General features: G+C 40.5%; 1 protein-coding gene across 3 annotated transcripts in view; it reads right to left on the bottom strand.

The window, feature by feature from the left end:
- The window catches only part of myo18ab (myosin XVIIIAb), an 84435-nt gene extending 69921 nt beyond the window's left edge, over positions 1-14514 (bottom strand). For all 3 annotated transcript variants that reach the window (XM_047820291.1, XM_047820285.1, XM_047820284.1), the window contains exons 1-2: positions 14363-14514; positions 9717-10833 (exon numbers count right to left, since the gene is read on the bottom strand). In XM_047820291.1, coding sequence (XP_047676247.1) covers positions 9717-10712 — 996 coding nt within the window. In that variant the 5' untranslated portion in view covers positions 10713-10833; positions 14363-14514. The remainder of the gene's footprint in view (positions 1-9716; positions 10834-14362) is intronic.

Genomic DNA, 14514 nt, shown 5'->3' on the forward strand with positions numbered 1-14514 from the left:
AACCGCCTAATCGAAACATAAATGCCAGACTGTAGATTTATAATCACACCCGCTAGTGTCACACGAATGAGGATGGGTTTCTTTTTAATCCTGATTCCTCTCAAGGTTTCTTCCTCTTCCGTCTAATGCCCGATTCACACTGTGTGATTGTTCATAATCCTACGCGATTGTTGCTTGTCAGACTATACAAACACGATCCCCATGTCACAGTGCAGGATCTCAGTTTGTCATCATGTCAGAGTGTATGACGGTCAAGAAGCGTCAAAATCGGACACACACAAGAAGGGTTACCTCGACACGTTCAGACCTGCATTCTCTTGCTAAAATAGCAGGTACAACACACACAATCTCTTGTGTGAAAATCCTTGATGATAAAACAGAAACATTTTACCCTAGGATTATAGAATATAAAATATCTTTTAGGATATTTAAAATTTCTCAGACGACCAAAATCGTGGCTAAAATCGCACAAAAATCTGCTTTGAGATAATGTCCATCGTTTAAAGCGCTTTGCAAATACATTTGACTTGAACTGGATTGAATTAAATAGATCACATTTAAGGGAAAATTCTTGTAGGGACACTTAATACATGTCATATCTTATACTTTGAAGGCATTCAGACTGCTCTGGTTTTGCCTGCAATCTAGAGGAGTCTCGTGACCAGCAGTCAGTATAAAAGTCATCCTAAGGAGTCATCAGAAGACAGGCACTGATCAGGATATAGAAGTTCATTCAACATAGCCAAGTATACAAGCACTTGCCTTTTAAGCTTGTAGCCAGGGGGAACAATAAACTGTGAGCCATCAGGAATCAGTGGAATTTCTACACAAACCACAACCTTACTGGACTGCACAGAAAAGAACAAGTCTGGAGACAAAGAGCATTCCTTTCCCCCATCTCAATACACACTTCTAATGTTTCCAGGATGGGATTGGCTAAAAAAATGACACTGTTTCCTCTACCAGTAAGAAATAAGATTCTTGCAGCCAATAGATCGAATAAACCAAGACGTCACAGGCAGCAATTGTCATGTATTGTAAAGGCACTGGAAGGTTTTCGGGAACATTTAAGCCGCCCTTCTCTCAGAACAATTACCGGGTGCTTCTCGTTTCTATAACCGTGCCTCCTCTTTTTTTTCCCCTTTCCTTTCTTGTATCTTAGCACCTCCCTCCCAAGTATGAAAGAAAAGGGAAAATAAAGTGTATTCACCAGTTTAAACGTTCTTGACTAAAACATAGGTTTTCATTATTGTATCTGTTTATTGTTTTGGAAAAAGCGGAGCATGTTTTTTATTGTCATTTCGAACATATACAGCATAAAACACAGAGCTAAGGACAAAAAAAAGTAAGTCAGTTAAAAAGATATCCTCACCCTAGAAGCCTCCATTCTCTTATCCCCTCTCCTTGAATCCTGTGATGGCATTTGATACGTGCTAAATCACAACAGACTTCTACAAATATTCACAAGCTCAAGTAGGTAAAATTAAAGAAACAAGGAGGCATCAGAGTTTGACTTTTGGAAAGCACCGTCCATTTTAACCAGCTTTTAATCCAGACCGTCTAACTCGCATCTGATTTGAAAAGAAAGTAAAAAAAAATACCTTATTCATCCTGTATTTCATGTGAATACTGTGTGCAGATTTGATTTTTTTGTTACATCACAAGGCTTTCTAGTGTTTTTCATGATCAGCTCACAAAGCCAATGAAAATCCACTCCAGAGAGAACCAACTAAATAAACATTATAGGTTTTAGGTAGAAGACATGATGATACACAATGCCCTGCCTGTGTGTTTAACATTAATGTCGAACAGCAGCATGTTCTGTACCAAGACTAGTCGACAATCAAATGCAGATCAATCTTATCCCAGAAGCTGTGGGTACATGAGGGGGCGGAGGAAGCCAGAGGGAAATTCTCTGAGAGCAGCAAACAGAAGGGCCCTTCTCTGCTCCAGATAGTGTTGGTCAGCCGCTGCCACTTCACCATGGCCTTTATTGCTGCATAGTGGAAGGCTATGCAAACCTAAGCAAAATGTTAATGTCCTTAAAGTGCATGTTCAATTGAGGGTTTTGTTTTTTTCCTCTTGAGAACAACATGCAGACTGACAAGTTTTCAAATAACAAAAGGCAGAGATGCTGGAGACATAACGGAGGAAAAGGACATGGTTCCCGGATGGGCAGGGTCTAGAGCAGCAGGAGAGCCGAGCTATTTTCTCGTGGCGGTGCTGAAAGTGCCTTCCTGACGGGAAGCATCTCAGCACTGACAGAATTCTAGTCATCTCTATTCTCGTCAGCCTTCTCGTACACTTCCTCTGTAGCCTTCATGACTAATTGAGGTGCTCGATGATTGAGAAAACAGGTGTCACACATCAAGCTTACTAGCAAGAAAGAATTCGCGGAAATATTAAAATTTTGTTAGTCCAACAAAAGCGGTTTATGTACAGAAAGCCATATGCGCTGTATAAATCTTCATTATGTCTGTTTGGAAAGGGGCAGTAAAGATGATTTAGCATACTTCTATCTAAGATAAATAATCAAGATATGACACATAGTAAGGATTTCTATTATAAACTGCAGTCTTTGCATATTTCAATAATCAATGCACTCCTCACAGTGCACATAATCTGAAGAGTGAAACAGTTAATCAATAGCTAATTAACATTATGTCTCTCTAGTACAGTGTGTCTGTTAAAAAAGAAAACGACATAAGAATATAAAATACTGTTCTTTTCTAAACTTTGCTCACAGTTGAGTTTTAACCCCCACCTCTGCACTGCTTTCTCCAAAGACCCGGGCAGGAAGTGTCATGTTTGTTCCAAAGCAAATTCCGCAAATGCCAGAATAGAAGTTAAGGGAGGAAATGTTTCCCCATCAGTCACAGAGCTGGCCCACGCATTAACATTAATCATAAACACACAAACACGGTCTAATCAACATTGCTCAACACCGCTCAGGGACACGTGTCCAGAACAAGGCCTGGAAAGTTTACATAGACAAAGTAAATCAAGGGTTCTTCAGTTTGTCATTTAAAAAAATCTCTGTAGACCCACAAAACAAAATATTTCCCTATTACAGAGGATTCCAATTACTAGCCAAAGAAAACATTTCTAAATGTGTGTCTACAAAGCCTGCATCAGAATCGAACATGAATGCCAGTGTAAATCATCTGAGCCCATGTGCTAAGTACAGCATGAGCAATTGCCTTTATCTGATTGCCATGCAGGACTTCCTGAGAACGTTCAATTACTTCCTACATATCACATTCTAGGCTGGCACACCCATCAAAGCTTTATTCCCCTGCACAAAAAAAGAGACACACTAGTCAAAAGAGCCCTGGACATTGTGCATGAGGCCAGTGTAGCATTAAAATAGTAATCACAGATATGTACGTAAAAGAGGAACTGATGTGAATCAGTGCACAGCATGTTTACTTTTACGCTGGAAAGGTCAATGCTACGATTGCGGTCACTACATTAATACTGTAGATTACCTAATCTACAAATCTTTCTTTTTATGTTTATTACTACGATGATCCCACAAGACCCAATCCAACTTTCTGCTAGAGAGGGTGGGATTGGTCAGGTTTTTCGGTACGAGTGGGCGCGATTGGTCAAACTTTCTGTGGGAGTGGGTGGGACTGATCACTCTTTCTGCACAAGACTGGTTAAAATTTCTGCTGGAGAAGGAAGAACTGGTCAAGCTTTCTGCAGGCAGAAGGTAATATGGCTGTTTATGCACCACAGTGGAAATGATGATTTATGCGATCATCAAGTTGCAGCAGCAAGGCATTTTTAGGTGCCAGTGAAAAACACTGCTGTCACCTATAGTTTTGCAAGTGTACAGTTATTGGAGTGTGGTTTTAGTGCTGGGAAAAGGGAAAGGGAAAAAATGTTGCTGAGCTTAGAAAAGGGAATGTTTCAGTTTACAAATCAGTTGAGACGATTTTGATCAAATGAGAGCCAATCAAATTAGCAGAAATTCCTGAATGGAGCTCTTGGTCTCGTGGAGTAAAATAATACCGCCTGGGCCAAATGCAACAACAGCTGTAACTGTGTGCAGGAAAAAGATTTAGGATTAGTGATGTCTATGTGTGTGTGTGTGCATTTATTTAGAAAAATGTAAATCTAAACCAAATGACATAGTAATACCAGTTAAACTACAGACCTGAGCAGAACATGGCCTTTGATTCTGACACAGTTAATGTGTGTCATCAGCCAGAAAATGGCACAGAAGAACCAGCTTGGGTTTGTTAAGCACTGTGTTAAACAAACAAGGTCTAAATCCGACCAATTCTCATAAATTTCATGTCTCACACTTGTTAGAATGCTAGCATAAGCAAGCAAGCAAGTTTATCATACTCTAAATAAGAGTCTGTTTTTAATCCTATAATGTTGTGGAAAATATTCACATTGTGGCTGTTCCTGCACAATAGGATGAGCACAAATTACATAAATTACATAACAGTCTCAACAAAAGCCAACATAAAATGACAACTCAACTTTCAGGGACTTGAAAAGGAAAAAGTTTAGTTAAAAAACTCAGTGTGCAGTGGAAAGGTGTGTCTTTAATTTTATCCTATGTGCTAAGAAGCAAAAAATCCAAGTACCACATAGAAATATGTCAAGGCACCTGATCTTATCTAATACATCACAAGCATGTTTCCAATAAAATCAGTACCTACATCCTATTTGTTTTCATAAGACCAACATATCCGAATGGCAAAATGTCTTCAGCCTGTTTACTGTTCTGACTTGACCATGTCAGTAGAAGTAAACAGCTCTCCAAAATGTACAAAGGGTTACAGTGTGCATGTCAGAGACACGTTATTTGAGTTGCTGGTATTATATCGACATCTGGGTCATGGTTTCAATGTTTCGCAACTATCCGAATAGATAGCCTTGGGAGCTAAATATGAGCAAGCGTTCCTGTTAGTAAAGACTGCGTGTACAAGCATGTCTGCATCTGGCATACAGCTGTGGGCAACTTCTTATTGTCAGCATCACAGGGGGTAAGACAGAATACAAGCCAGAGAAGCATGACAACTTGTTGTGTAACATACTGCAAGTAAATACATATTTCCTCTCAGACACTGAATGTAGTCATTCTCCAAACTAGCAATAATACCAGAAAGCATAATCTTTATCATGCACGTCAGACTTCACTGACTAATTAACTCACTAGTAAATGCTTATCCAGTAGAGAAATAAAAGTATCAAAAGCATCTGTGGATTTGGTTTATAAGTTGGTTTTGAGCGCCACAGCATCTGTAGCAAATAGGGGGAAAAAACATGGACGAGCAAATATACTTAGTGTCAATGAAATGACCTTGAGATGATCTTGAGCCTGTGACCTGAGACTTATTTACCTGTTTGTTTCAGAAAGTCTCTACTGCAGGATTCCTGAAGTTTGTCACAGGACATCCTGGTGACATTTGTGGACTGGTGGAAGAACGAAGCGAGAAACTAGATGGTCCTACAGCCTGTTCTTTACTCCCTCCTCCTCAGAGGCATTCCTCAGCTATTCTATGGAGGAGGGAGATTCCTGAACACAGCTTCCTGCCAAAAGCAATCGCTCTCCCACAATTTGCTCTGAACAGCCCAAACTAATGCATCCATACCCCTAAATCTCACCACCAAATTCACTTGAAGTCTTCTATTTTCCAATGAACAATTCCTCCAACACTCACTTCCTGATGGCTGATGAGGAATGTGAGCAATGCTTTTCCTGAGTCCTGAAGAAACAGACCTGAGCCATAAAAACAGTTTTGTCTCGATTCTTTTCAAAACTTCCTTCAGACATTATTATTATAAGAAAAAGAATAGTTTAAGTACACCAAATGATACCTCTAGTCTGATATAAGATAGAGTGTAAAGTCAGTCAGAGGTGGAGAATCCAGCCTGGTCTGAGAAACAGAATAATAAGAGAAGGTTTTCTACACCTACCGTTTTATACACTCTACCGTCATGACACTGATAAACCTGCCAACAAGTCACATTTAAAGTTTTAATGAAGTCTGCCAGCCACTCCGATTTGGCTAGCATCTAAATGGGGAGATGGATGATCACTTTACAGCTCCTCCCTTTCTTAATTTATAACCTTGCTATTTGTCTTCCTGGATAAAAAGGAGCGGCGAAAATCTCCTGCTGCTTAACGAGGGCCTCAGATCACACCCATGCTGTTTGTGTCACACGGGCAAACAGGGCCACCCCATAGGCTCATTGCTGCCCTGTATCGCCAGTCCCACAGACATATACACATACAGCCAGAGAGACACACACACACAAACAAGAAGCAAGGCTCGGCTGTATAGTTCTTGTTTGTCATCCTGATATATTCTTACTCACAGGGACATTTCGAGTATATTCCAGGAAACCCACTCATGGGTGAGGACTAACTGTGGCCTTAAACCTACAGTTATTCCTTCCCAAACTCTTGAGAACAACACAGGGTTGTGTAGAATACTGCACATGGACGTATTCTGTCGCTGTTTTATTGTCATATATTGTCTTTTTGTTACAGCACACAAGAGACCTGAAGCAACAGGCAAACTTTAAGGACAGACTGAAGGTCAAAGAGTGAGAACCAATAGAATATATTTTTTAAATGCACTACCCGTATCACAGAGTAAGCAACAATTACGCGTGGTTTATTTTTATTCTAAAGATCCTAATAAAAGAGAAAGAAAAAATGAATGAAGGAAAAAGGGGATTTGCTTTGGCCTCGGGAAAGTGAAGAGTTCATCAGTGGGGCTAATTACATTGACACTGGAGAAATGTGTATATTAAGTAAGTTTTTTTAACATGATAGACAAGCTGTAAAAAGTTTCACATGGAAAAAAAAACTCAACTCCCCTATCACTCCAACGCAAACTAATGAGCAATGAGAAATAAGTAGAAAAGAAGGTTAGCTTAAAACTGTTGAATCAAGTAACTCTTTGTTTGTTGGTAAAACCCAAAATAGAACAATGGAGCTGCTCTGCTATAAAGGGGGGTAGCTGGTGCTTACTTATTCAATTTACTAGAAAAATCACATTCTCTAGTTTCTGTCTCAAGTCTTCAGTGATTCCATTTCTACAAACACAGGGTTGTGTGAATGGAATGTTCACATGTCAGAGTTTTCCATGACTGCAACTGCTTTGACTGGAATTTCAGTGATTCCAAGACCCGGCCTGGAAAGGACTCGCTGCTTCAGAGTAAAGCGTCCAGGATGGATTCTTCACAAACCTCAGCCCTCGTTACACAGCAAGCCTGTGAGAGTGCTGCATCACTCAGCGGCAAATACATCACCCACTTGCAAAAACATTCATGGATGCAGACATACGATACAATCGCAGACGTAAAGCAGCTCAGAGCAGATTGTGTCTTTCAGGCTGTGAATTTTATTATGTTCCCTGCTGATTCCCTACAGTATTATTAGCCTCAGGATCATATTAATTACACCCACAGTTGAGAGGCTGCTTTCCTCACATTAGCACATACACTATATTATCTGTCAAGCGTACATTAGGATGAAGGGGTGTGACTTCGCTCTGTCTGAGCTTTCAGCTGTCTGGGGACATGCTCTGTTTGCATAAGTGCAGCTGCCCTGTGTGTGCGCGCGTGTTTTATATTTCACAGAGAATAAAAGATATCTGTTCATATCTTAATTAATGTATACACAAACAAAGGCTAAAACAATTGGGTCTTTCCTGCAGCTATATAGACAAAATCCATGCTCACTTACAGGGGTAAGTCTCAGTCAACCTCTGGGTTAAATAACAATATAATATTAGTGTCAACTAGAGTTCAGTACACATTTTACCGAAACAGTCACCAGGATTTTTTTACACTCATCTGCAACTTTAATAGAACATGCACTCATTCACGCAATTATACATCTGCCGATCATTCTGCAGCAGCTCAGTGCATAAAATCATGCACATACAAGTCAAGTGCTTCCTTTAATGTCTATAACCGAATGGAGAGAAAGTTGATCTCAGACACTTTGGGCAAGGCATGGTTGTCAGTGCCAGAATAAAGCAACCAGCTACTGACCGTTGTTGATAAGAGAGTTCAAAGGAAAATGATTGGACGGTTCGATCAACCAGAAACTCTTTATAATCAGAATAATCAGAAAAGCATCGCAGAATATACAACAGCTGGAGGCTGGAAAAAAGGTCATGGAGTCATGTTCATTTCAGTGTTAATTGCATGAACAGATACAGGCACTATTTATGTGCTAAGGTGTATTCCTGGGATAGAAAAGACACGGTGATGTCACAACAAATGTCTTAAATATTATCTTGAAAACGTATTGTGAAAGGATATTTATCTTTTCTATCGCCTATGCCTACCTTCTAAATGTACCCAAAATCACACTTAACCTTTTACCAGACTCATTTTGGAGACCAAGCCTTAAACTGGCGCAGAGACTCTTCAATCGTAACAAAATGTTTATTTACTTCGAGGGCATATGAGAGGGGAAAATACCACTTGTGATGTAATTACTTCAAGTGCCTGATTTTACACCAAGCATTTTGCAACTCAAACAAACAGCAACAATTATGGTGTCAAAATCCTTTCAGCATTCTACTATTCTGCTGTCTCTCAGTCACACACACACACACACACACAAAAAAAACACATACATTTTGCAAAGAAAACAAAAAACATGTCAGTGTTGAGATCTGCACTAGATGCCTCCAGGTGGGGGGTGGCTGTTACACCAGAGGAAACAACCTCCCTAAACACACCACTTAATTGAACTGTGAGTCTGTGGAAAGACCAGGTGATAAATGCAATCACATAAGGTTCAAAGTTGATGTTCAAGGCCATCCTTACAAATATTTTGGTTTGCATCAACAGTAAAAAAAAAAAAAAAAAAAGGTTCGGTAGGTAGGTCTATTTTTTATTTTTATTTTTTTCAATGTAAAAAAAAAAAAGTACAATTTTGGTGATGGCTTTGGGCGCATCATTGCAAACTTTATTTTGATGCTGGCTATATAGACCACAAACAAATTGAAATCTTTGTCAAAAACATGTTTATTGCATGAATTTCAGGCAAATTCATTTGAAGAAAAAAAATTAGGTAATTTTAGTGGTCTCCTTCAAGTCAGTCGACAAGGTTAGACTAGATCTGGACGCAGTTTTTCCAGAACTTCGTTCCAAGTTAAAGCGGTGTCGAGCTGTGTTAATGAATTTTTTAGATATATTATGGTGCCCGAACCCGTATGACTGAACGGTGACCGCGAACATTTTGAGCATTTCATTACCAAGCGCGAACCGTTGACTCGGACAGTGAATGAGAGTATGAAACGAAGCGAACGCACAGGCCATAGTGTGACATCCGTTAACCAATAGTGTAAACATAGATGGCGTCACAGGTTTTTATTTAAAAGAAAGAATGTAGCCTTCATTTGTATGTAGGCCTAGGCAATTTATATATTTACAATACTTACTAAAAAATAATTAATATTATTTTATTGCTTTTGTATTAATTGTTTGAAGATTAGAAGAAAAAAAGGTCGGTCTTAACGCAAAAAAATCGGTCTGGTTACGGCAAACAAGAATATTTTTAAGGATGGCCCAATACTCAGTGAGTACAATTGTAGAACATCAGTCTTGTGGTAAGATCATTCACCCTAAAAAAGTGGGGGAATTCTTCCTGTACGAGTTAATCATAGCACGAACATCAGGCGAGAGAGTGTATGAGACAGACTGAGAGAGAACAAAGGGCTTACGTCTAAGGCATCGCGGCGCAACACATCTGTGTTCCTGAGCCAACAGCGACTCAATTCGCTCAGCTCCAAAATCGGCTGCACCTTCAGACGTACAGAATCCCCCGACTGCCTGATCATCTCCACGATCTCATCCCTGGTCTTGCTCTCCACGTTACGGCCATTAATCTCCACCAGCCGGTCTCCCGGAACCAGCCCCAGCGCTAGGTCCTTAGTCCCAGCCCCAGGTTCAGCAAAATGCACCACTCGCCGGTACACACTCCCATCAGCCGCCCGGTCCAGCATAGTGGTGCGACGAAGGGAAAAGCCAAAGTCACCTGTGTTACGCCGCTGAAGCTCCAGCTCACGAATCTCAGGCGTCGGTGGAGGGACTACAGCCGGAAGACGCAAATTGGCGGCAAAGGTTTTCTCCACCATGTCTGGGATGCAAACTTTCCTCCCTTCTGCTGTCTGTTGCTGGAGGCTCTGCTTGCGTTCAAGGACCAGCAGCTTGTTCTCCACCTGGGGTGATGGTGCGGCAGAGTTCTGGCCAGATGGAGTGGAACATTCAGAAGCACTTTCCTCTTTGCTCCGTTGAGAAAAGGAGAAGCGCTTCATAATTTGACTCATCTGTGAGCTGTGTGAAGCCAAAGGGCCAAACCTGGCCGCTCGCTCCCGCACAGAACTGCCGTAATCGCCCTTCAGATCGTCACTTGAGCTCGCAGCGCTGAGCTGCTCTGAGTCAAGCACCACACTGCTGCGGTTACTGAGTCCATCCGACTCGATGTCATTGAGACTGAGCTCCATGCTGCTGGCCACCTTGATCGGGATGGGGTTGGAGATTTCTAGCTTGCTCCGCGAGTCTCTCTTTGAGCTGCGGTTGAGGTTGAAGAAGCCCCTTCTCATACTCATCTCGTCCAGGCTGCGCAGCTCCGCAGCTGACATCCGCTCGCGCTTGTCTTTCTTGTCCTTCTTCCGCCCCGCATCCCTCTCTTTGTCCTTTTTGATCAAGTTAAACATGACTGAACTCTTGCGACGACAAGTCCCACACCTGTGGCCCTTATACCTTCACACGTGAGGCTTTTTTCCATACAGAAGCAGGGTGGCTAATGCAAGTCCAAAATTCTTTAATTCATGTAACCTGAAGAAATAGAAAACAACATAGTAAGATACGATTCTGAGACAAAATATTTCATGTCTGAAATATTGATTATCTGCACTACAATGAGCTGTCATACAGTGAGAAGGTACAGTGAAACAGTGAAAAGGCATTATTAAAAGGCATGTTTCTGCTTCTAATAACACAACCACCAATAACCTTGAACAATATGCTGATGTTCTAATGGAAAAATATGGCAACAACAAAACTACATATATGACATTTTTTGTCACTGTCCTTAGCTCCCAAGCTCACTGTGAGTCAGTGAACATAAACCATGAGCAGATCAAATATCAGCTTTGGTTCTACAATAAAATCATACAGTGAGATTTAGCTTATGATAACACACACTCACACACACTCACACCCACACACTCTCACCCACTCACTCACTCTCACCCACTCACTCACTCTCACCCACACACTCACTCTCACCCACACACTCACTCTCACCCACACACTCACTCTCACCCACACACTCACTCTCACCCACACACTCACTCACACCCACACACTCATTCACACCCACACACTCATTCACACCCACACACTCATTCACACCCACACACTCACTCACACCCACACACTCACTCACACCCACACACTCACACCCACACACTCACACACACACACTCACAGCTCCTGTTCTCCCAGTGGCTGCATTTGTTTTCAGAACGGCACACAAACATTAAAACCATTTGAACTTTTAATGACCCTACACACAGAGATGTGTATGAAAGTGCAGCTGTAAATGTTCCACAAATTACATGAAAATATTTGACTATAAACCCACAAAGGGTGCAAATGTCTCATTAATGACCTCCAAATATGATAGAAATCCATCACAGTGCCTGAGAACTGCAGTCCATGAGCTTAATGTAATAAACATGCTACATCTATAATAACAAGATTAACAGGCTAATAATAACATTGGGAGTTCACGTCTAATGGCTTAAGGGGGACGTATGAAATCCACAGGGCTCTAAAAAACAGCTTTTACATTCTCAGTTTCCCAGCAGCAGGAGACCCCAATATCTAAACAAGCCCCATTAACAAGAGGGGAAAATTCCTCCTTCACAGACAGGAAATCATTCCTTTCCAAATGCAAACGGAAAATGAGGCCATTTTTTAAATATAAAGTGGTGTTCCTGTGCTACAGTATTTTTACAAAATCCCCTAATTTACAGCATCCAAAGATTATAATCCGGTTAAACCAGGAACAACACTATAAATGTTTGTTTCTGCTTGTGTGCTTGTATTGGAGCTATTAAACACTGAGCAGTAGAGAAATTCACATCAGGAACACAAAGAAGCATGTGTCCCATGTGTCCATGCTTTACATTATTACTTTAATCAGATGTGTTAATTATGTTTACTGCATTATACCTGCTAATACTCACAAGCCTATATTTTGAAGTCAAAGAGCTGTAATTCAGTAGATGACAGGGTTGCCAGATTTTTCCAACTTCCTGCGATTTGATGTATATTCATTTTATTTGTTTACTTATTGCATAAATAAGATTAATAATACAAAAAATAAGAAATGTGAATTTTGTACATACTATGGAAAAATAATTAAATTATGGTACATAATCGGGAAAAAAAACATGTATATGTTTATAGATGTTTCTGTGTACGAGTTATTGTTTGTTGTGCTGAAATCACAGGAGGATGTTACTTGTGCCATTGTAGTGTCCTCAAAACTAAGGGATAACAGTCGGGTTTTGCTGTGAGTTCCTAAAATAAGTTTTGCTGTGAGATCCAGTGGAGACAGTAGATTAAGAATTCAGCAAGGAAATGTAAGGCTCTTTAACTGATTTCACCAGAGACTAGAATATCTATAGGATGACAAACGTTATGAGGTTGTGTTCCCCATGAAGCTTTTGAATTTTATTTTTTGTTGAGACCGCTGGGCAGATTAGAGGACTAAAGCTCTGCTGCAGCAGCTCTTTAATCCCACTGGCACCACCATCAGCAGCTGGTCAAACAGCATCATGGGTAATTGTGGAAACAAGATGAGAGTCTTAATCAGCTTCTTAGTTCAGTAGTCAGGGAATTGATTAGTTTAAGGACTGTCTTGATCGCAAAATCCTTCTAGTGTACCAGCAAGTTTACTCCCAAAAAAATCTCACAATACAGAAAAAGGTTGAGATGGCGTCATCCCATGTTCCCTTACTGGAAATGTTTTCTGAAGCCTCTCAATTAAAAAAATGGCAGACAAACTCTCAGCCAACTTCGTAGACAAATGTAAATAGCTTGTTGTCATTGTTATAGCTCTCAAACGATTACTTAGAATAGACGAGACTAGAATTGAAATTCTATAAACAGTTTGCTTGATGATTTTGTTAATTCACCTGCAAGCCCATGATCGTGCTTGATAGAAAATTATTTTCATGCCAGTCGTGACATTTTACAATTCGAGTACATTGTCAGCAGTGGCCCAATGTGTAAGCCAACTCGTATACACAATATACTTATTTGTGTCCTGAGGAGACTGAGAGCTGATAAGAAACACACCCAGTTCAGTTCAGCCAAGTGAAAACAAACCAAAAGGTTACAGATTAACTATTAATTGTAAATAAATCATCGAGATTGTATTTTCCTTAAATGAGTGGCGTGATGTCGCTTTTTAAATTTCTAAATATAGGGGATAATCACATAATTAAGGTTTTTTATCTGGAAACTTTCAGGATCCTGGGGATGCTTTGTTACGTACATATCTGGCAACCTGTTCATCAGAAGCTGTGTATCTAGACAGTTTTTTTTTTTTTTTCCAACCTAACCTTACTGTTATTGTCCGGGTCTAATTTTGCCACAGCAAAGAAAATGACATTCCTGTAAATAAAAAAAAAAAAAATTCCGAAATCCATAAAAAACATGTAAAATACATGATTAGCATAGAGTTTAGCATCCTCACTGTCTCCACAGGCCTGGTGAACAACAGCACTATACCCTCCTATACACTATACTATTCTCCACCACATCAGATCTTTACTCCTCACACAGGTTTAACACAACTCTGTTAGCCCTGAATGACTGCTCACAGACCTGGACTGCGTTTCGGTAGCGAATTAACCCGATATAAACGAGTAGATGTTGTATAAACCGTATGAATGGTCCTCGAATAGACGAGAATGAAGTTGACAATTAAGGCTAAGTCCGTGTTATTTAGCTACTCAGCTAGTAAAAACGCGGCGAGCAAAATTTCCCTACACTGTATTATTTGACTTCTGTACAGAACTGAACTGATATGCGGTGTTTATGAGGAGAAAAAACCCGTTTTTTTGGTCTCTGTTTGGATTTAGCTAGCAGGCTAACAGCGGCTCGAGCGTTTAACTGCCACTTTTCCTTTCTTCGCCACAACGACATCCAGCTGTTGTGTCCAAAAATACACACACTGGGATACACTGGGAATACACTGGGATTCGTGACACAGACACACACACAGAGTGTTTTACAACAAACTAAAACCAAACTACATACAACACGAATGAAGCTGCGCAGGACTCACCGTTATCCGAGAGCAGGAGTGTGTGTGAGAGAGAGAGTGAGTGTGTGTGAGAGTGTGTGTATCCGCAGAAGGGCGCAGCACTGCATTGGAAAACTGTTGTTGGAAATGTGTGATGTTACTATAACAGGTCGAGATGGCGACATCTGCTGGAC

This window comes from Tachysurus fulvidraco, chromosome 11 (genome assembly GCF_022655615.1).
Source record: "Tachysurus fulvidraco isolate hzauxx_2018 chromosome 11, HZAU_PFXX_2.0, whole genome shotgun sequence".
NCBI classification, from domain to species: domain Eukaryota; kingdom Metazoa; phylum Chordata; class Actinopteri; order Siluriformes; family Bagridae; genus Tachysurus; species Tachysurus fulvidraco.